This window comes from Protopterus annectens, chromosome 9.part0 (assembly GCF_019279795.1).
Source record: "Protopterus annectens isolate FY-2018-M chromosome 9.part0, PAN1.0, whole genome shotgun sequence".
In the NCBI taxonomy this organism is placed as follows: domain Eukaryota; kingdom Metazoa; phylum Chordata; order Ceratodontiformes; family Protopteridae; genus Protopterus; species Protopterus annectens.
Window position 1 is genome coordinate 17,724,004 of NC_056743.1, and position 21,884 is coordinate 17,745,887.

General features: G+C 43.9%; 1 protein-coding gene across 1 annotated transcript in view; it reads right to left on the minus strand.

The window, feature by feature from the left end:
• Positions 1–21,884, minus strand: part of CKAP5 (cytoskeleton associated protein 5) — a 4,315,141-nt gene that overhangs the window by 953,359 nt on the left and 3,339,898 nt on the right. Inside the window, exon 32 of the mRNA XM_044084803.1 lies at positions 2,514–2,687. Within this exon, the coding sequence (XP_043940738.1) occupies positions 2,514–2,687 (174 nt within the window). The remainder of the gene's footprint in view (positions 1–2,513; positions 2,688–21,884) is intronic.

Consider the following 21,884-nt stretch of genomic DNA (forward strand, 5'->3'; position numbering starts at 1 on the left):
GGTGTCTTGGAAGGATAGTTTCTGTGAAACTTTGGCAGAGGTAAGAAAAATAGGTTTCAAATCCTGTAACTCCTTACCTTTCTCCTGCAATCACTTAAACAAATCATCAGCAGCAGTACCAAACAAAGCATTATTATCCAGAGAAGCGTTCATTAATTTAGATTTAATGACATCTGGCAATGGTTGAAGCCTTAACCAAGAGTACCTCCTCAAAACAAAGCCTGATGCAGCTGCCCTGGAGGATGCTTCTGCTGCAACACAGATGCACTTAATGAAATGGTGTGCTATCTGAGAGGAAGCCTCTAAACAGGGACAAGACATGGGTCTTGTCTTCTGAATATAGAAGGAAAGAAAACTTGAGAAGCCAGGGAAAGGAGAGCTAAAACACATCTGATGATATGAGTTTGATAATAGCACAGGAAGCTAGGGTGGCAGAGGTCTAGACCTCCTTGCCCAGCCTTTCCATAGTCCTGCTGTCCTTATCAGAAGGAAGAAGGGAAGTGGATGGCAATACTTTGAAAGGTTTATCAGAGGTCACAGAAACCACAGCAGGGTCAGCTGAAGGGCACTTGAAAAGAAATTTGCTATCCTCTGGGACTTTATAAAAGCAGTCTGGCTTCTTAGGGGCAGGTGGCTGAGAATCTGGAGGCTGGGAAAATGAAGTGAATGCATTTAGTGAAGCAGGCAAAACTGGCAGAACAGCAGTAGGAGGGGGAGACTCCATTTGCAACAGCTCATAATCTCTCTTCTGCACATCTGAAACCTGTGAGTAATCCCAATTAAACTCACTCATTTTAGCAATAGTTTCCCCAAAAGTAAACTCTTCTATAGGATAGGAGATTCTGTGTCATTAGATTCCTCTTCTGGAGATTCATACTCTAAAGGAGATGGAATCTGGGTGGAATACGCTAAGGATTCATCATCTGAAGATACTTCACACTCAGAAAAGAGCTGTTGCTGTTCTCTAACTCTCCTCTGAGTGGAAGATGTCCAAGAGAAGGGGCAGAGACACTCAAAGAAGGCTTTATAGCCATAAGTGCATTATATAAGCTCTAGGTAAAAATTTGCCATTCATGTTGAGGGTCTCTGAGAGCAGAAAAATGTTTAGTCTTTTGCTTCTTTAACTGTACATCCACCTTATGAAAAGTGGAAGGGCCGACGCTGACCTACACTCTAATTATAGTCAGAATCTCATCCCTAACCAACATTTGAGGTATCCCCTAGGGCCTTCAGTGATAACGAATCTAAGTTCCCCCTGAGCATCCAAAGTGGACATTTGCAAAGCCTCCGAGGACATGCCTATAGTGGGATCCATGGCGGCTTCTGAAGCTGTCCCAGCCTACAAATCCAACCCAAGAACTGGACATCTCTGGGCCTTCACCAGCCTCAGGAGAGAGATGTCCAGTGCAGGAGGCAGAGCAGAAGAGTCGGGCCTAAAGCTTTTCGGCCTTTCTCTTCAAAGACTACTTATCCTCAGGCACATAAATTCCCTCCATACCGTCTTTTGCCAGGAGTTTTAGACACGGATTCTAAAGGTAACTAGCTAGATACAAAAGCTGACAAGTAATGTCTCGGGCACAAAGGCCTAACAAATGGAACAAGATTTATGACAAGTTGGCCCTAAACAAAACAATAACTGCTTGTGACTATCCTTATGGGTAATCTGTCTCCCACACTGGTATTTGCCATTCTTGGATGACATGAAAAAAACCTCACACAAAAGCAGTAGCAAAAAGAAAAATGAAACCCCAACAGGGCCCTTGTAAGAAATGGCTTGATACACAGCAAACAACTCAGGCGGGTACACCAACAATCGAAGATGGTGTTCAGACTGGCAGCAAAAAAGTTCAGAGGACAGTACATGCAGATGTTGCTTTTATGCCCTATGTTTGCAAGGAGCACACATGTGACATACCACGTGCTTTTAAGAAGTAAAAGGTTTTGCTATACTGGCTGGATGTCAGGTCGTCCTAGGCAGGGAATTCCTCACGTTACGAATACTGCAACAGTAGAACAGAAGGACATCAATCCCTTGGACTTGCAGATGGCCTGATGTCTACCACCTCTCTCACTTTTGGAGGAAAGAATAAGGCTACTAGGACTTCCCCAACATGAACAAATGAGTTGCAAGGCTTTTAGCTAGCCCAGGAATGCTAGACTGCAGTGTCCCATGGAGCAAATGGGTCAGAGTTAGGTGCAGGCATTGGAGCCACTTTGCAGACTCCTGTGAAAGTAGGGGAAGAGGATTTAAAAAATACTGAAATTAATTTAAATGGTGATACACAGGGTTCACTTGACTTAAGACTCCTTGAAAAAGTGCACAAACTGGCTTGTAAACACTGACCAGTGAAATGCTTATCTCCATGTGTCATAAATGCAAACTGACAAGCTTAAATAGAAAGTGGAAAAAAAAATCTGTATGAAATTTACTGCAAATGGTCAACTCAATAAGATTAAAAAGATGATACACTTAAGATAACATTAAACAACACATCACATTCCTGCTTGCTTACTTGGGTTCTGGGATCACAACTGGATCAAATATCTCATCTAGTTTGTGCTGTACAAGATCAGGTATATCACTAACTGTGCTGTTGTCATGCTCTATTTCGTCCAAATCCAACTGAAATTCTCGAGGTACTGTATGAGAGGCTGGTTCTGATGGCATATTCTGGGAGCGGGCTTGGCTAAAGGGAAAGAAGATAAAAAAGTTATTCTTCAGTTGTAACTAAATGAAAACTGCATGTAGGCTCCACAAATGTAAGGGACAATGCAGGTGTCTCCACCTCAAATACCAGTTAGGATGATACAGAAAAGTTACTGACCTGTAACTGCTGATTCACAGGACGTGTTCAAGAAATGAATGTTGCATACTTAACATAATGATAGATCCTTTCATCCCAGTCCTTCCCATATGACATATGGGTCCTCAAACTCCTACTTGGATCCGATCTGGCCCAATAAGTGCTATAGTCTACAGCCCTTCTTGAAAATTTTACCCACAATGCCCTTCTCATACCAGACTAGCTCAGACTGAATTTGGTGCCAAAACCTATGTGCATTTGTACTGCCTCTGATTCAGGGAAAAAGGTCTTTCAGATCCTGCAGATTGTTGTATTGGACTAGGATGAAAAATTCATCATTACAGTAAGTACATAAGATTTTTAACACATTCACCCAGTCTATCTGACATATGGGTCAGCATCCCCAGCTATGAGATTCCTAGGTAGCCTCAAGACAGGAGACCCTTCAGAATGGAAGCCTCAAAGGCAGCCCCGGCTATGGAAATACAGTCAGACTTGTAATGCTTTACAAAGGTGTGAGATGAAGACAAAGTAGCAACTTGATAGAAGTCATCCAAGGGTAGACACCTCAAAAAAGCTGCAGAAGTTGACATGGCTCTAGTGGAATAAGCTTTGGGTATGAAGGCAAGGATGTATTATGAGAAGTGTATATGAATGAAATACAATCAGGCACAATCATCTAGACAAGAAAATCATTGACACTGTTGTCCAATTAGTTTTGTGCAAAACAATAGTTATCTTCACAGGACATTGCCATTCAGGAAGATGGAAATGAAGCTGCCTGTGTATGTCCTGTATGTCCTATATATATATATATATATATATATATATATATATATATATATATATATATATATATATATATATATATATATATATATATATATATCCATCAAAAATTAGTCTACTTCTGGAAGAAAGGAGGGGTTGATTCTGAGGGTAACCGTATCCATATGAAATACAATGCAAGCAGGAATACAGGACATGGAGTGCAGTCCTGAAATTCTCTAAGTGACAGCTACTAAAAGGATAGCTTTCCATAAGAATTTCCATCCTGCAGATGCAGCCAGCTCAAATGGAGATTTGGATAGCACTTCCAACACAAAGTACAAGTCCAATGGAGAAGCAAGATCCTTTATGGGAGACTGCAAATAGAAAGCACCTTTTAGAAAGGATTTTCATAACTTAATGAGATGCCAGAGAAGAGTCTTGAAATCCAATGTGGGTTAAGGAAAACAGCTGCCAACTATACCCTGAGAGTAAAGTAGCCAGATCCAGAAGAAAATATGGAAGATTAAAAAAAAGCAGTACACTTTTCAAAAAGGGTTTGATGAAATGAGATTCCACTCATATGGCAAATCTTTCCCCATTTACTGTGATACACCTTACACGTGGAAGATTTCTGGGAGGCTGCAAGGATGTGGACTACATAAGTAGGAAGGAAAGTATCCTGTGCAATCGCAGGAATTGGTGAAATCATGCGGTTAGTTTCAGATTGGAAATATCTGGGTAAGGATTCCACGATAGGTGAGTGAAGACATCCGGCAGCAGACTGAAGAGCAAAAGGGCTGCCTTCAGGTAAGGTTTGACCAGGGAATTCATATCTGTCACTGCCAAGGCCAAAATGGGGCAATGTGGATGACAACGGCCTAGCACCAAATGGCTTTCTATACAGATGTGGTCATGAGTGGGATATGCATTAAGTATCAGCAGAGGCCAATGAACAATAACAATGAATAACAGGGGTTCTGCCTTTGGTGTGGAAGAATGGCAAATTACTGCATTTGATGTCTTGCAGGGTCGCAAACAGATCATGATTGCTAGAGTCAGGGGCCACTGAAACTGTCCACAAGACTGCTGAACCTTCCAGGGATGTGTGTGTTGCCATCAAATTGGCAAGAGGTAATCGCCCACTGCAATACCTCATGGGCATGGACAATGTGGATATGTTTATGTACAAACTACTGTCAAATTACCTTCCAGTATGTTCATCACTGTTAGAGGAAGCCAGTCCTGCACTTCCTGCAACACAAGGAAAACTGCCCTCATCTCTAGGACATTTATGTGAAGACAAGCCACTGCGTCTGACCAAAGAGTTTAAACCATTCTCCCTTCACAATGCCCCTTTCCTGAGAGAGGATACATTCATGGTTACAGTTACTACTGGACAGGTGACATGGAAAGTCCAAATTGCAGCTATCAGTGGAGAATGAAGCCACCAGTGTAGATGAGTTTTGCATGACAGTTATCCTGATGGGTGGGAATCGTATTTCTGAAACCACTTAAGACTAGAGTAGACATTCTAGAATTCTCGCATGGTAAATAGCAAATTGCATCAGAATCAGTGATACCATGAGACCCACAACTGACCATCAATTGTACCAGAGGATGTGGATTTTGTTCTCTGGCTTTCAAAGAGGCAATTTTGTCCTGTGGAAGACAGAACAAAGTTACTGTCATGTCCAAATGGCAGCCAGAAAGACTAAACATTGAGAGGGAGACAGGTTGGATTCCAGAAATACCCACAGAGGCACAGATAATCCTATGCTTAAAGAAAATATTCCCAGGAGCCACTCATTTAGGTAAGGGAAAATTTTGAATCCCTGAAGTCCCAGCTGAGCTGCTACCACCACCATGCATTTGGTGAACACCCTGGGGGCTAAAGTGAGACAGAGGCAGGGCTCTGAACTGGAAATAATTGGCTGCTAATCGGAAACACAGGAATCTCCTGGACTCCTCCTGTACTTTTACGTGAAGGTAAGCAACTTTGAGATTTCTACAGAAAATCCATTCATTCCTCTGAAGACATGGAAGAATTGACTGCACCGAGACTCCCTAAAAAGCGGGTCTTTTCTTCAACAGAACTGCTTAAGAAAATTGGGTCCAAAATGGGCCAGAGATCCTTAGTTTTCTTTGGAAACAAAAAGCGTGAGAAAAATCCCTACACATTCTGGACTGGTGGGACCTCCTGGATGGCTCTTTTTGCACTGGAGAATGCACTTCTTACATAACAGCTTTTGCTCGACTTGGTGGGATATCTGGCAATGGGTGTAGGGTGGATGGGGAATCTCCAAAAATGGAATTTGATAACCTTTGGATGCGATCTCTCAACTACTCGTTTCATGTGATGGCGAATTACAAACGAGGGTAGAGAGGTGCGTGTCCCCTGGCTGCCTCCAGATTGAAGCAGTCAAGCAAAACCTTCAGGGATTCTGATGGTCTCTCTCAGAGAAAGGCCTATGGTACATCTCCAGCGCTGCAAACTGTCCCACCCTCTGGTCTGCGTCCATTGAAGTGGCCTCCTCTTCCTTGGCCACCTTTGTCAACAATCGTAGTCAGACAGACAGCCAGACTTACAAAACCAGAATGAATGAGGTCCTTTTCAGCTCCTATTAAACGTGGGATGTGTTGTCTTGAAAGTCACTCCATCCACAGAGGGGGAAGTTACTGTCCTGCTCACTCTTCTGCATCCTTTCCTTCACTGTGGAACCAAATAAGATGGTTCCTTCACAGGGGGAGAGAGGGTTCTGAAATACACTCTAAAGTTGGATAGGAAGTCACACAAATGCAGCCACACATTCTCATGGAGATGGTCCCTCCAGCTGCTCTTACTGCCCCCCTTCCTCCACATTATGTAAGAGGGACATGGGCAGGTTGGTGATGCTGGACACTATTGACATAGTGGCTTGGAATTGCTTCCGCGAATATGGGGAAATGAAAATGAGGTGGTTTAGAGTGGATGATGCCTGTTGAGAGAGATTCTACTGGAACCTTGTCATATCAGTGGCATAAGTTTATGGCCTGGATAGTAAAGGTACTGGAAGCATAAAATCTGCTTCCCCAGGCTATCTAAAGCCCTGGACTCGGGTGGACAGACAGAAGAGTCTTCAGACAACTCTTTCGGTGGCTGCCAAAATTCTGAGAGAGAGAGTGCCTACTAGGGGAGTCTTTGCCAAAAGGGTCTGTCCTTAGGAGGGTGTAATTATTTCAATAACTTCACAAACTTGTCAGCAGAAAGGACAACCTAGGATGTAGGAGTCATTTCATATGTCAGTGTGGTTCAGCTTGCCAAGATCCCCTCTGTTTCATGAGCTCCAGGATCTCTCCAAAGAGAAAAAATCTTCAGGAAAGGGATTGTGGGGATCCCTCTCCATCATCCGAATAAGTATCCAAAATGACTGACTCAGTTGGATGAGTCTAGATGCATCTGTCTTGTGAGACAACAAAATTATTCTCCTCAGTGCTTTAACCTGTAGGGGATTTGAAAATAACACACATGTAATCTGATCCAACTCCCTAAACAGAGGGTGAAAGCTATCCTGGGATCTGACTGATTTGATCAGCATCAAGGAAGAGATTAGAGCTTAAGTCTCAAAGGCTGACATCTCTGATAGAAACAACGGTGCCTTCCACCTGATCCCTTGGCTCTGATACTCAAGACAACTGGTCCATCACAGGGCCCTGTGTCAGCTGAGTCTGATCTAAAATCCTTACAGCCAATGATGCCTGATCAACGATTTCCAGACCATAGGATTCGGTTGATCATATGGATCTGGAAGTGACCAGAGCTGATGGACAAACCTATAAGGGAATCTGGACTGAGGTAAAATGCATGAATCAAAACTGCTTTGGAGATGGAGCCCCAATGACCACCTTTCTCGATCTGAGTTTTGATGAACTACTTCTGAGGCACTTAAACAGGTTTTGATGGACCTTGCAGATGGGGACAAAGAGGATCTAGATATTTTTCTTTTTTTTACTTTTCTTGTGAATATCTTGATTGGTGACAGGAACCATTAATTCTGGATATGAAAGCAGGATACATGTCGGTAGCTGAGCTACGGTCTCAGATTCTTAGACCCTTAAGAGTCGATATTAGAGCTGAAGTATTGTAAGGGTGCTTCCTTGACTCTGAAACCTTGGTTCTTGGGTTTTTTCAGAAGCCTTCTTGGTTTTGGCTGGCTCCAGACCCAGAGGAAGAAGCCCTTGACTATTAGCTTTTCCATCCCATCTGAAAGGGCCCTGAGCCCAAAGGGATCACAAATGACACACAAGACGATAAGTTGTACAACCCTCAGACAGACCACACAAATATCATAGGGGCCCTGAGGGTGGAATTTTATACCCACATTTTGAGCATTTTTTGAAGCTGATAGCTTTCCCCATCACAGCCATTTACCAACACCTTATGCACACTGTAGCTAAATATAAATTAGCTTACAAAAGTAAGTATACAAAAAGAAAACAATTCTACACACACACACACACTAGAATGTGTATGTATGTATATATATATATATATATATATATATATATATATATATATATGCATATACATACACATTATAAATAAAAACACACAAGTAGAACTACACCCAACACTAACTCAAGCCTAATGTATGTAAGTTAACATTACAAGAATGGTTAAAATGGTGCTGTGGCAAAGAGTAGAAAGGCTGAAATAAAAGTTCAAAATCTGGTGGAAGCAAGGGGAAAACACTAAACTATTTTAAGACCAAAATCTTAAATAAGGCTAAAGGGCCACAATTTGCTACTCTGCACTAATTTTAAGTAACAAATAAAAGGCAAACCATTTTTCTACAGAGACCAGCATTGCTACTTCAAGAGGCGGGCAAACAAGATCTGAGCTAATCATGGAGACGTACAGCATTGTGGGTAAAAAGTTCAGGAAAAGCTCAAGGCTGGAGCACAAAATCGTCTGGATCAGATCAGAATAGGGGCTCAAGGACACATCTGATTGGATGGACTGTACGAATAGGATAAGACAGTTCTACGTCACTGTGTTACATGGAAGACATCTCTAAATATATACCACAGATAATGCGCTCTCCTGCTAACCAGAAAGACACAATAAACAAAATAGATTTGTCTTAAAGGAAAACAGAAGATGAGCACACCACCTGAAATACACATACAATACAAAAATTAAAACATTTACACTGAAGGTGATAAAGAGCTGCCAGTGCTTTTTACTGCACACCATTCAGCAAAATACATTAACAGGAGATGATGTACACAAACATTAACACCAGACGTGAAAGCAGCTAACCAGGTTAAAGTCAAAGAAACTTTACTGTCATTCAGCACTACACCACAGTGCAGCTGAACGAAATTGCGATGCTTCGTTCCCACTGCAAAAACATAGAGAAAAATAATAAAACAAAAAAGTAAAAATAGAACAAAACAACAATGACCAGACACTTTACATATAAATAGAATATGTAACATGTGCATGACATTACTATAACAGAAGAAATAAGCAGCATATGGAATGGTTGGCATGAGTATTGCACAGTGTGATTTATACTGCCCTTCACAAGAGTCCTACAGTAAGGTGTGAACCAACGTTAAATATGCACATCAGTTAGTTACTGCGCAAGAAAAAGCTTGCAAAAAGAAGACTCACCTGCAGCAAAGTAAAAATAACCAACACTAAAATGACAGACTTTGCAACAAATTGTACAAACTTGAAAGGCTAATAGATGGCATTATCTACTCAACACCCCTTCAAGCAGGTGCATTTGTCTAACCAGTGCTCCCATCCAGACACTTCCTTTCATATCACCAGTGAGAACCCACCATATGGGAAGTACTGACCAGTTTTTGCTCAACATCCTTCCCCATCCACAACCACTGACGGCAGAAAACAAAAATGAAGAAATACTGTGTTAGTTCAAAAAAAAAAAAAAAAAAAACACCACAGAGAACACAAACGTGACAAGAAATCCCTTTTACTGGACCAGTTTTCCAGCTTGGAATATCAGTAATAGTTCTGCTGAGTGAAAGCTAGACATCAAACCAATGAACCCACCAAACACGAACTAAGGATTGCTACACTCAACACAGGTTCACTAAAAGAACACAGCCTGGAAGTGGATGACATGATGGTAATACATATCTGGAAAACAAGATGGAAGGGCAGTGTAGCAAACCCACTTTACTGGGGATCCAGAGTCCATTAACTCATTCACTCAAATGGAGCTCAGGAAGTCTACACCGTAACTTCCAATGGGCGCAGCCTAAGCCTTTTGACAGAATCAATTTATGTTCTCACATTTCAAACAAATGTTCATATCTCTGGAACAGCAGGGGTTATGAAAGATGTACAAATAGAAAACTCTTCACCACAAGCTATTTTTATAGTGGTAGTATTCTTTAGGTTCTAGGTCTTAAACAGAATTTCATAAGTCACGGTAAACACCAGTAAATTACATTTGTAATATTTTGTAAACTTACAATATTTCAGCAACCACTCAAGTTGCACACACAAATACACTGTCCGTAGCATGTTATTTGTCATGAGGCTAAGGAGTTTTGTCTTTTACTTGGTTAAGAAGTTTAGAAAAATGTAAAAATTATATCTATATAAATTAATTTCATGAAAACAACAGTTAATATCTATTTACCTGCACTAGAGAGGTCAAATATTAATGCAGCTGAGTTTGTCATTGTGTAAGTTTTAAGATGAAAGCTTTTAAAATCTTGTACATAGCAGAGTTTAGGAATTAATGCAAACATGAACAAGCAATATTTGACACCTAGAGGCATAAGTAGGAGTTAAATGCAGATGCACCTGGAGGCGTCACTCTGATGTAATGAGTTAAGGTGAAGGAAGACTAGAAATGGTGTGGGAACTGTGGTGAGGGAGGGTTCAGAAAACAGTGAAGATCATCATTAAAATTAGTGGCAGACTCACTGCAGGCTCCAGTGTAAGGATAGGGCACTATACATAATCTTAGCCTATGCTCCACAGAAGGGTTGCAACAGTGCGGCAGTGTGTGCATTCAGACAGCAGTTGCAGGACCCAAAAAATAAAGCAGGACGACAAGAGTGTGTTGATAAAGGTTGAACTGAATGCACATATCCACATAAAACAGGATAACAGAACTGGGACTCTAGATGACTGGAGCAACAGTAAAGAAGGACAGGTCATTCTAAACTTCTGTCAGACAAATGACTTGATAGTGGCCGGTTCAGCAACAGAGTCGCATCAAATACAAGATTGTATCCACATGCAGTGGTCAGAGAAGGCTTCAAGGTCAACAGAGACTAGGGTGAAGACATGGAAACTGACTGGAGAGAAACAGAGAGAGGTCAATGAATTACTCAGGCCTTTATCACCTTAGGAAGAAGAAAAGTACAGTTGTGTACACTTACCATAAATGCAGACCGTCAAGAGTGTATTAACTGTTGCAGTCATTACATTTGGGTAATCTGCTGGCAGGTTGCCCTCAGTCGGCCTGAATAACAAAGTCTTGGGTCCTGCGTCTGTTGCTGTTTCCTCTTCCATGACGTCAGGGGTATAAAACATGCAGCTGATGCCATTTTAATCAGTTCTTCTTGTCCCAGATGTCAGGTACCCACAAATGGAGAGCAAAAAAACAAAACAAATATATATATATATATATATATATATATATATATATATATATATATATATATGTTAGAAACCTCCAAGTCCCAACTGAATGAATGCAGAAACCACGAAAACCAACAAAAGAGCTGATGAGCGTATAACCACAATGCGTGATTTTAGTCAGACAAACTGCCAAGAGTTATATACAATACCAAAGTCAATCTCCGTAGTGCAAAATAAGCTTTCAAACACTTTCAGTAAATCCAAAATAGGAACGAAAAAACCATGCGGTTCAAAGCAAAAACGTTTAATAGTGAGCGCTTTCACGGCTAATCCAAGCCGCTTCTTCAGACAAACAACAAAGCGCTGTTAAAGCGCCAAATTTAAATGTAACAATTACAACTGCAAATGTCTCCTCCCAGCAGCGTTCAACAATATTTAAAGTGCCAGTGCCATGATGTTTCAAGCATAATAATATAGTAGCTGCTACAATAACCTTAGATTTAAAAAACACTCAATTAAAAACATTCTGGTTTAGAACATACTTAAAACATAATTAGGCATAAAAGGATTCATAAAATACCAATGCCATGATACCGGGTAAATATTCCAAGGCTCATACTGACTTAAAAATGAGAGCCTGTAGTTTTGAAATTCTATAGTGACTGCCAAAGAAGCTGTCTTTAAGAAAAATTTTATATCCATTGTAGCTGCTGTGTTCAAAAAGGAGTAGGGGAGCTTTTAGGACAAAAATTGAGGTCCCATGCAAGAGTTGGTGCTCTCCTGGGAGGCCTTAAATTTTGGCCCTCTGAGGTACTGTTTTACTGGGATGAGAAAGAAGGCTCTGTGTTGTAATGAGCAGAATGGCAGAGGCATGGATTTTATTGAAGAAAAGATAGGCCCTTGTGAAACATCTCAGTTAGGTATATATATATATATATATATATATATATATATATATATGTATGTATTACTATAAATATATAAATGCACTATAGAAAACAAAATTTACCTTCAACTAAAAGCAAATACACCACAAAGGCTTTTGAGTATAGTGAAGGAAAGAAAAGGTATAGAAAGGGGGCTGGCGGGTGGGTAATCCGAACTGCAACAGTGAATACACTTGAACATCTACATTTATGGTAAGTGTACACAACTGTACTATGTTCTTTGTGTTTCACTGTTACAGTCATTACATTTGGGTAGAATCCCAAAGCTATGGATGGGAGGATGGAACTAAACAGCATTAGGAGCAGCTATAAGGCCCTGCAGGACTGTAGTGGCAAAGCCTGCCCTGGATTTAGAAGAGAGGTAAATGGTAATGCTTTGTGAACGTACGAACTGAGCTCCAAAGGAGCAGCTTCTAGAATGTCTCTGGTAGGGAGCCTCTGAGGAAAGCTGCTGAAGTAGAGGCAGCCCTGGTGGAATGAGATCTGATCCCCTTAGGCACAGGTTTACCATGGTGCAAGTAGCAGAAGCTAATGCAATGGCTTATCCATTTAAAAATAGTCTGCTTTGATATAGCCTTCCCCTCTGATCCTGCAGCAAATGCCACCAGTAGTTGCTCAGATTTTCTTAGAGATTTTGTTCTGTTTACGTAGAATCTTAGTTGTCTGTGTACATCCAACGAATGCAGAATCCGCTCCCTCTTGTTCTGCAGATTTGGGAAGAACGTTGACAGGTGAATGGTCTGGTTTAGAGCCACACTGGATACCACACCTTAGGCATAAAAGGAGTGGTCATAAGGGCCACCCTGTCCGGGTAAAAAATAATGAAAGGCTCCACTGCCATGAGAGCCTGTAGTTCTGAAACCCTTCTAGCAGAAGTGACTGCCAAAAGAAAAGCTGTCTTCCAAGAAAAAATTTTTATATCCGCAGTAGCTGCTGGTTCAAAAAGGAGGTAGGGGGAGCTTTTCCAGGACAAAATTGAGGTCCCATGCAAGAGTTGGTGCTCTCCTGGGAGGCCTTAAATTTTTGGCCCCTCTGAGGTACTGTTTTAGCAAGGGATGAGAAAAGAGGGGAGGCTCTGTGTTGTAATGAGCAGAGATGGCAGAGGCATGGATTTTTATTGAAGAAAAAGATAGGCCCTTGTGAAGCATCTCAGTTAGGTATTGCAAAATATGAGGAATATTGGGCTTTGCTGTGTCTATTCCTTGTGTTTGGTTCCAAGCACAGAATCTCTTCCATTTATCGGCATAAGATTTTCTGGTACTAGGCCTTCTGGCCTCCAAAATGACATCCATCACAGGTTTACTGAGAAATGTGGTTGGTGAAATTAGTTGATTAGCCATGCTGCAAGGATCAGAATTAGGAGCTGAGTGTGCAGAATTTGATAGTTCTGCTGAGACAATAGGTGAGGTGTTTGAGGCAAGTGCCACAGAGGAAGGTGTGACATATTCCTTAGAAGCGGGTACCAGCGTTAGCGAGGCCACTCCGGAGCAATTAGAATCATTTTTGTTTTTTCCTGTCTGACTTTTAGCAAGACCTTGGAGAGTAGAGGCAGAGGGTGAAAGGCATAGATTGATAGGTTTTTCCAGCTGAAGGATAGAACATCCACTTTCCATGCTTTGTTGTGATGAATCCATGTGCAGAATTTGTCCAACTGATAGTTTTGGGGAGAGGCAAATAGATCTATGCCTGGGCTTCCCCCATCTTTGTGTTAACATGCTGAAGATTTTTGGATCCAGTTTCCATTTGTGCGGGTCCATAACATTTCTGCTTAGGTCGTCTGCCAGAGTATTTTGCTTTCCTGGCAGGAATTGAGCTTGAAGATGTATTTGGTAAGTCAAGGCTGTGTTCCAAAAGGCCATGGCTACTCTGCAAAGGGGGTAGGAGTGGGTACCCCCTTGTTAATGTACCACATAACTGCGGTGTTGTCCATCTTTATCAGTAGTTGTCCTGGATGAAGGAAGTCCTTGAAGGCCGTCAGAGCCTTCTGAACGGCTAGCATTTCTTTCTGGTTGATATGTAGATGCATTTGGTTTGGGCTCCATTTGCCCTGAATGCATCTCCCTGTCAGGTGGCCCCCCCCCCCCCCAAGCATAGTCTGATGAGTCTGTAGTTAGGGTTTGGGTGGCAGGGGGTAGAATAAATGACAGTCCCTTGTTTTGGTGACACGTCTCTGCCCACCAAAGAAACTCCTGTTGCATGCAGGGAATGAGAGGAATGAGAAGTTATGTACCTACCATAACGTTCCATGTTAGTTGTCTTCTCTCGCCTTCTTTCTTGCTTGATGGGTTCGGAGCCGATCCTCGGCTCCGCACTGCTAAGCTCGAGAGTCACTTTTACCAGCTCGAGGCAGCCCCATATCCCATGATGCAAGGCGGTAAGTACCCAGATCTCGTTTGTTGTCTATAGGCAATAACACCTAGCATAAAAAACTTCCTAAAAGGAAGAAAGAAGGCAGAGAAAAAGCCTGAAGGATGGGTTAGGAAGACCAGAACTGTATGGTCTTAAGAAGCATTCTTCCATGTAGTGAGAAAAGGTCTGTCCAGGCCAGGGGAAGGAGGGAGGTCGCAAGAAAGAAGGCGAGAAGACAACTAACATGGAGCGTTATGGTAGGTACATAACTTCTCAATGTTAAGTTGTCAATCTCGCTTCATTCTTGCTTGATGGGACCGTCCTAGCACCTCTATCCTGGGTGGCTCAATGGAACAGACTCTTGAGAACTGTAGAGCCAAAACTGGCTCTGTCCCTGGAGGCCAAATCCAATTTGTAATGAGAAACAAAGGTAGGAGGAGTGGCCCAAGTGGCTGCTGCACAAATAGTGTCTAATGGAAGTCTAGCTTGAAAAGCTGTGGAAGTGGCTAAGCTTCTGGTTGAATGCGCTTTAGGTTTCGAGGACAGCTGTTTTCCACTGAGCTGATAGATTTCAGAGATGACAGAAGAAAGCCATCTAGATAAGGTCACTTTTGAGACGGGAAGGCCTTTTTTGTTATCAGCATAAGAAATAAAGAGCTGATCGGATTTCCTGAATTGTTTTGTTCTGTCCAAATAATATCTGAGTTGGCGGTGAACATCAAGAAAATGTAATTTTGTTCCGATCTGTTTGAGTAGTTTGGGAAAAATACAGGAAGGTCAATAGACTGATTCAAATTACTCTTTGAGGCGACCTTAGGCAAAAAGGTCGAATTAGTTCTCAACGATACTCTGTCTTTGTGGAAAACCAAATAGGGGGGACAAACAGAGAGAGCATGAAGTTCAGATACTCTCCTAGCCGACGTAATAGCAACCAGGAATAGAGTTTTCCATGAAAGAAATTTGAGGGAACATGAAACAGCTGGCTCGAAGGGAGGAAGACTCAAGGATGTCAGCACTAAATTTAGGTCCCATTGAGGAGGAGGACTCCTGACTGGAGGTTTCAGGAGAAAAATTCCTTTTAAGAAGGCTCTACAAAGCCTGTGGGACATAATGTTGTGATCTGCGAACCCGACATGAAAGTTCGAGATAGCAGCCAACTGAACTTTGACCGTGGAAGAAGAAGAGCCCGCGTGAAAGATTTCCGCTAAGAAATCCAAAACTGCTTGAACTGGAGCAGTAAAGGGATCAATATTTTTAGCTTTTGCCCAACAAGAAAAGCGTTTCCATTTGCTGGTATAAATCCTTCTAGTAGAGGATTTTAGGGAAGCTACTATGATGTCCCTAACAGGATTAGAGATCACAGGAAGCCTGGCTAAGGAAGGAAGTGGAGCAACCATGCTGTGAGGTTGAGAGAAGGGATAGACCGGTGCAGCTGACCCGATTGGTGAATCAGAAGGTCTGGTACTGGGTCCAGATGCCACGGCTGCACCAAAAGGTAACGATGGAGGAACGGGAACCAAATCTGTCGAGGCCAATAGGGGGCAATGAGAATCATTTTGGCTCTCAAACGGTGGCTTTCTGGAGAACTTGAGGAATCAGCGGAAAAGGAGGAAAGGCATAAAGAAGTCCCTGGGGCCAATCCTGGGTTAGAGCGTCTCTGGGGGGGATGGCCTGGCAGTGGGAAGAGAGAAAAGAAGTCTGGGCATTTGCTGTTTTGGGGAGTAGCAAAAAGATCGCAACATGGGCGGCCCCATTCTAGAAAAATCTCCTCCACTATAGATTGTTTGAGAGACCACTCGTGAGGCATGAGAATAGCTCTGCTCAATCTGTCCGCTAAAATGTTGGTTTTCCCAGGGATATGCGTTGCTACCAGAAACCGATGAGAGATCATCGCCCATTGCCAAAGTCTGAGAGCTTCTCGACACAAGGGGTAGGACTTGGTTCCGCCCTGTTTGTTGATATACCATACTACAGACATGTTGTCTGTGTGAACTGCAATTGTTCCCAAAGGAAGAAAGTCGTTGAGGGCTTGCAACGTAAAAAGCACTGCTCTCATCTCTAGGACATTTATGTGCAGGTGGTATTCGAACGGTTGCCACGTCCCATGAACCATCCTACCCTGATAATGACCCCCCCACCCGATCAGGGAGGCGTCCGTAGTGACAGTGGCTACGGGGCGGGGGTACAAAGGGTCTGCCTTGGTGAATCTGGGGAGAAGTAATCCACCATGACAGATGATTCCTGCAAATTTGTGTCACCAGTATTTGGTGACGCATTGGAAGCTGTTGGTAAGACCACTGAGTGAACAACATCCACTGAAGCAGGTGCATGTAGAAGCGGGCCAGGGGAAGAAGGGTAATGGCCGCAGCCATGAGGCCCAAAACCTTTAGAACCATTCTGGCTTGTACTTTTTTGCTGGCTAGGATGATCCTCACGTGACTTTGTATATCTGAGATTCTTTGGTCTGTGAGGGTTGCTGACATCCAAACAGTGTTTAAGTTTGCGCCTATGAAAGTAATAGACTGGCAGGGCAATAAGGAGGATTTTTCGTAGTTGATCGAAATTCCCAATTGAGTGCAAAGATTTATTGTGTAATCCCTGGCTTGAAGAAGTTGATGCCTGGTGGTGGCTGAAAGGAGCCAGTCGTCGAAATACGGAAACACCTGGAATCCTTGACGTCTCAGGTGAGCCGTGACCACTGCCATACATTTGGTGAACACTCTGGGGGCTGTAGTGAGACCAAAGGGCAGGGCTCTGAACTGGAAATGACTGGACCCCAGCCGAAAGTGGAGAAACCTTCTGGAGCGTCTGTGAATTTTTAGGTGATAGTACGCGTCCTGAAGATCTATTGAGCACATCCAGTTGTCCTTATCTAGGAAGGGCAAAATTGACTGAAGTGTGACCATTCGAAATCTTGTCTTTCTCACAGACTTGTTGAGTCTGCTGAGATCCAATATTGGTCTCCAGTCTCCCGTCTTTTTGGGGACCAAAAAGAATCTTGAGTAGATTCCGGGCTCTGAATGGTCTATTGTAACTGGCTGAATGGCTCTTTTTTGCAGAAGTTTTAATACTTCTAACTCTGCAACTTCCCTTAGACCGGGTGGTACATCTGGAAGGGAATTTGTGTGAGAGAAGGGACTTTCCTCGAAAGGAATTTTGTAACCCTCGGATATGATCGACTGTACCCATCTGTCTTGAGTGAAGGAACGCCAGGCTTCTGGGTACAGCGATAGTCTTCCCCCGACTGCCTCCAAGGAAGGACAGTCGGGCAACATCTCAGGGATGCTGAAAGGGCTTGTCAGAGAGAGGCTCTCTGCTTCCCTGGTTCTGTGGACCCCCTCTGCCTCTAGAGCGGCGTCTGTTATTATTACCCCCTCTGCCTCTAGGGGTAAACTGACCACGTGTATCCGGCGTGACTCCTTGATTTGCGGAACCAGATCTTTCCACCCTTCTGTCCTTTAGGGTAAGGCCTAGAAGGGGTGGAAAAACGGACCCCTACGGCAGAAAGAGTCTTGCCGTCCTGTTCACACCTGGTCAATGTATCCTTCACTTGAGGGCCGAACAAAGCTGACCCATCAAAGGGAGAATTTGTGAAGGACGCCTTAAAGGGATCTGCAAAATTACAGAGCCGCATCCAGGCTTGGCATCTAAGAGCCACCCCTGTACCTGCGGCTCTACTCGCTCCATCTGCTGCATATGATATCAGTCGCATGGAGGAGTTAGCTATAGAATTAAGGATTCCTAGCTGAGAAGCAATTTTTTCTTGAGCCCCTGCAGCTGTAGGATCCTGTACTACTTCACCTAGTTCCTCAAGGATGTCCCTTTGGAGTCTGGTGAAGTGACATAAGTAGTTCAGCGAGCGCATAGCAAAGGTCACTGAAGAGAACATCCGCTCACCATACCTATCCATGGTCCTAGAATCCTTATTAGGAGGATGGACAGGTACGGAAGGATCTGCAAGTTCCTTCTTAGTGGCAGCCGCCACCACCATGGCATCAACAGGGACACCTTTCGTAAGGAATTGCTTTTCCGAAGGGGAAGTAATAAATTTAGACGGCCTCCTAGGAACTGGCTCTACATAGTCAGGAGCAGCCCAAGTCTTTCGAGCAATAACCTCCATAAGAGGGTCGAAAGGCGGAGACACCCAGGAGGGGGAGGGCCGAGATCCAAACGCCTCTAGGTATACCGACTCATCCTCAGAGGGATTTGTGGAGGGCCAGTTTCCCCTCTGTTTTAGGAGTTCTAGGATGTCTGAAAAGGAGACATCCTCAGAGGGGGATCTTGGAGATCCCTCCGACTCATCTAAGTCGGTATCTGAAGTGATAGACCCAGGGGAGTCTAGGTGTTTCCTCTTACAAGTCCTCTTGCGCGGAGGATCTCCTGACTGATCAGGAGACTCCTCGGAAGAGGGGGTTATTCCCAGTGGGGAACCTGAGGCGGAGGATCTCTGGGTCTGGGAGCAAGAGAGATGGCAGAGATATCGACAGGCACTGTAGTGGGAGGAGCTAAGGGAATAGACTGCTGGCTGAGCCCAGTGGCCAGCACACTCTTCATCACCTCGAAGGACCCCCTCCCAGGGAGGTCCGAGAGAACCCGTTCCGAAGAGACTGGAACTCCAGGGCCCACCGAAAGGGAAGGCTCCGAGGCAGATGTCGGAGCCGAGCTCACCAAGGCCGAGGCTCCAAGGGGAAGAGTGGGGTCGGACAAGGGTCTGATGCCACTCACCCCCTCGGAGGAGACCAGGGAAGCCCGACCACCGAATCCCTGTAAGGAAGGTCTCGAAGAGGAGATAAGAGTAGATGCCAAGGGTGCAGAAGGGGGGGGGGGGTATCCGCCCCTCAGCCATACCAGAAACTATACTCGAAGACTCCAGCTCCAAACTCTGAGGTAGAGTCGAAGGAGGAACTTCAAGAGGGTGTGGACTAATAGTCGTCTGTTGAGACGGACTATGCAGCATCTGGGCCAGTGCCTGTGATTTCAATAATCTACTGACCACCCTCTCTAAATCATGGTCTGAAAGCCTGGATGACCTAGATGATCGGCTCCGATGGCTCCGCTCCGAGAGGAGAGGTGAGGCAGGAGCCGAGAGTATCGGTTCCAAGGAAGGGGACCTGGACCTCTTCCTCGAAGGAACCATCGGAGCCGAAGAAACCATAGATGCAGTCGGAGCCGAGGACTTTTCGGCTCCGACAGAAAGCCTCGATGCATCGGCTCCAGCCGGAGCCGATACAGGCATAACTGTAACGGTGTCGGAGCCAGTCGGCGCCGGCACCGAAGCCTGAGCCACATGGTGGTCGGAGCCAGTCGGAGCCGACACCGATGTGACTGTAACAGTATCGGCACCAACAGCCATCGGTGCCGAAGGTTTTTGCAAACCAGGATCAGCTCCAGCCGGAGCCGATCTCGACTCCGAAGGAGTCGGAACCGAGACCGCAGGCTTGGACACAGAAGCCTGGGCCTTGGAAGACTTTGAAGTCTTACTCGGAGCCGATTTAGCCGGAGAGCCCTCCGGTTTAAGAAGACCCCTTAATATCAATTTATTTCTTCTCTCCTGCAGGACTCTCTGGCTAAAGGAATGACAAATCGCACAGGAGTCCTGCAGGTGGAGAGGTCCCAGGCAATATAAACAAGAAGTGTGACAGTCTGTCAGAGACGAGTCACACTTCTTAAAGCCTGAGACCCTCTGCTCTTTGGACATAGTGGACAAACTCAACCACACAGTCCCAAACAAACAACTAAACTATAGTTGAAGAGTAAAACCTCAACACACACCCCCTGACAGGGGGGGGGATGGGAGGGAAGAAGGCTTGACTAAAAAAATTAAGAAGGGAGGATAATTTTAGTCAGAAAGGGGCTTAATATAACCTAAAATTGTCAGATATTAAGTTAAAAAGTGAAAAGGGGCTAAAAACAGTTTAGTATAAAACACTTACCAGGAGCTGGTAAAAGGAGGACCTCATCAGCGAAGCGGCAAACGAGATCTGGGTACTTACCGCCTTGCATCATGGGATATGGGGCTGCCTCGAGCTGGTAAAAGTGACTCTCGAGCTTAGCAAAGTGCAGTGGCCGAGGATCGGCTCCGAACCCATCAAGCAAGAATGAAGGCGAGATTGACAACTTAACATTCATTGTTTCCAGGCTGTGACAATGATGACTCCATAACCTTTTTAGATACCACTGAAGTTTCCTCATATGCAGTCTAGCATATGGAATTAGTAAAATGCAGGATGCCATGAACCCCAAAGCCTGCAGTATTTGTCTTGCAGATAGCTGGGTTTTTGTTGCCATTTGTTTGAAGTATGTTGTCAATTGAATTTGTTTGTCTGGCGTGAGGTAAGCCATCTGGGCAGTTGTATTCAAGCTTGCACCCAGGAATGTAATTATTTGAGAGGGTATCAGTTTTGATTTCTTTTTGTTTATGGTGTACCCTAGGCATGCTAAAAACCTTTTTACAAACGCCAGATGTTGAAGTGTGTCCTTGTCCTCTGCCTGAATGAGACAATCGTCCAGATAATGATAAATTTGAATGTTTCTTTGTCTGTAAAATGCAATTACTGGTGCCAGGCACTTTGTAATGACCCTGGGCGCAGTAGATAAGGCAAAGGGCAGTGCAGAGAATTGGTAATGCAAAAAGCCTGCTTTGAAGCTAAGCTATCTTCTGCAAGATTCCCTTCTTGGGATATGCAGGTATGCCTCTTAAGTCTAGAGTTACCAACCAGGCATTCTTGCCTAGCATAGGCAGTAGCTGTTGTAAAGTCAGCATTTTGAATTTTGGAATGTCCAGGAACGTGTTTAGAATTGATAAGTCCAGAATTGGACGCCATGATTTGTCTTTTCTGGGTACCAGGAAAAGTCTTGAATAAAATCCTTGTCCTTTTTCCTTTCCTGGTACTGGTTGAACAGCCCCCATATTCATGAGGGAACATGACTTGTTTCTGGGCCTCTGCCCACTGGTTTGGTGGCAGATCTGGCCATCCGTTTGGAACTGGCAACGTGTGGAAATGAAATCTGTACCCCTGGGATACTATGTTTAATACCCACTTGTCCTGGGTAAATAACTGCCAATTTTGAGCATGAAGTGCTAGTTTTCCCCCTAAGGGGGCGGCCAAAAGATAAGTGCTAGGAGATGGCAGAGGAAAGTCATTGAGACTGCATACTGTAGGGTTGTGCTTTGTTACCTCCAGATTTGGAGGTGGAGGCACCCCATTGCTTTGACCTGTAAGATCCCGGTGATTGATATCTGGAGCCTTTGGAGCGCCTGGGTTTGCCCTGAGTGGCTCTGTTGAACACAGGAAAGGACCAATTCTTAGTAGGCCAGTGCCTATTGAACCTGGGTGGCTGCACTTGCAAGAAATCTTTTACAGTTTGCATAGATTTAGCTTTGGCTTCCATTTTCTTTAAAAC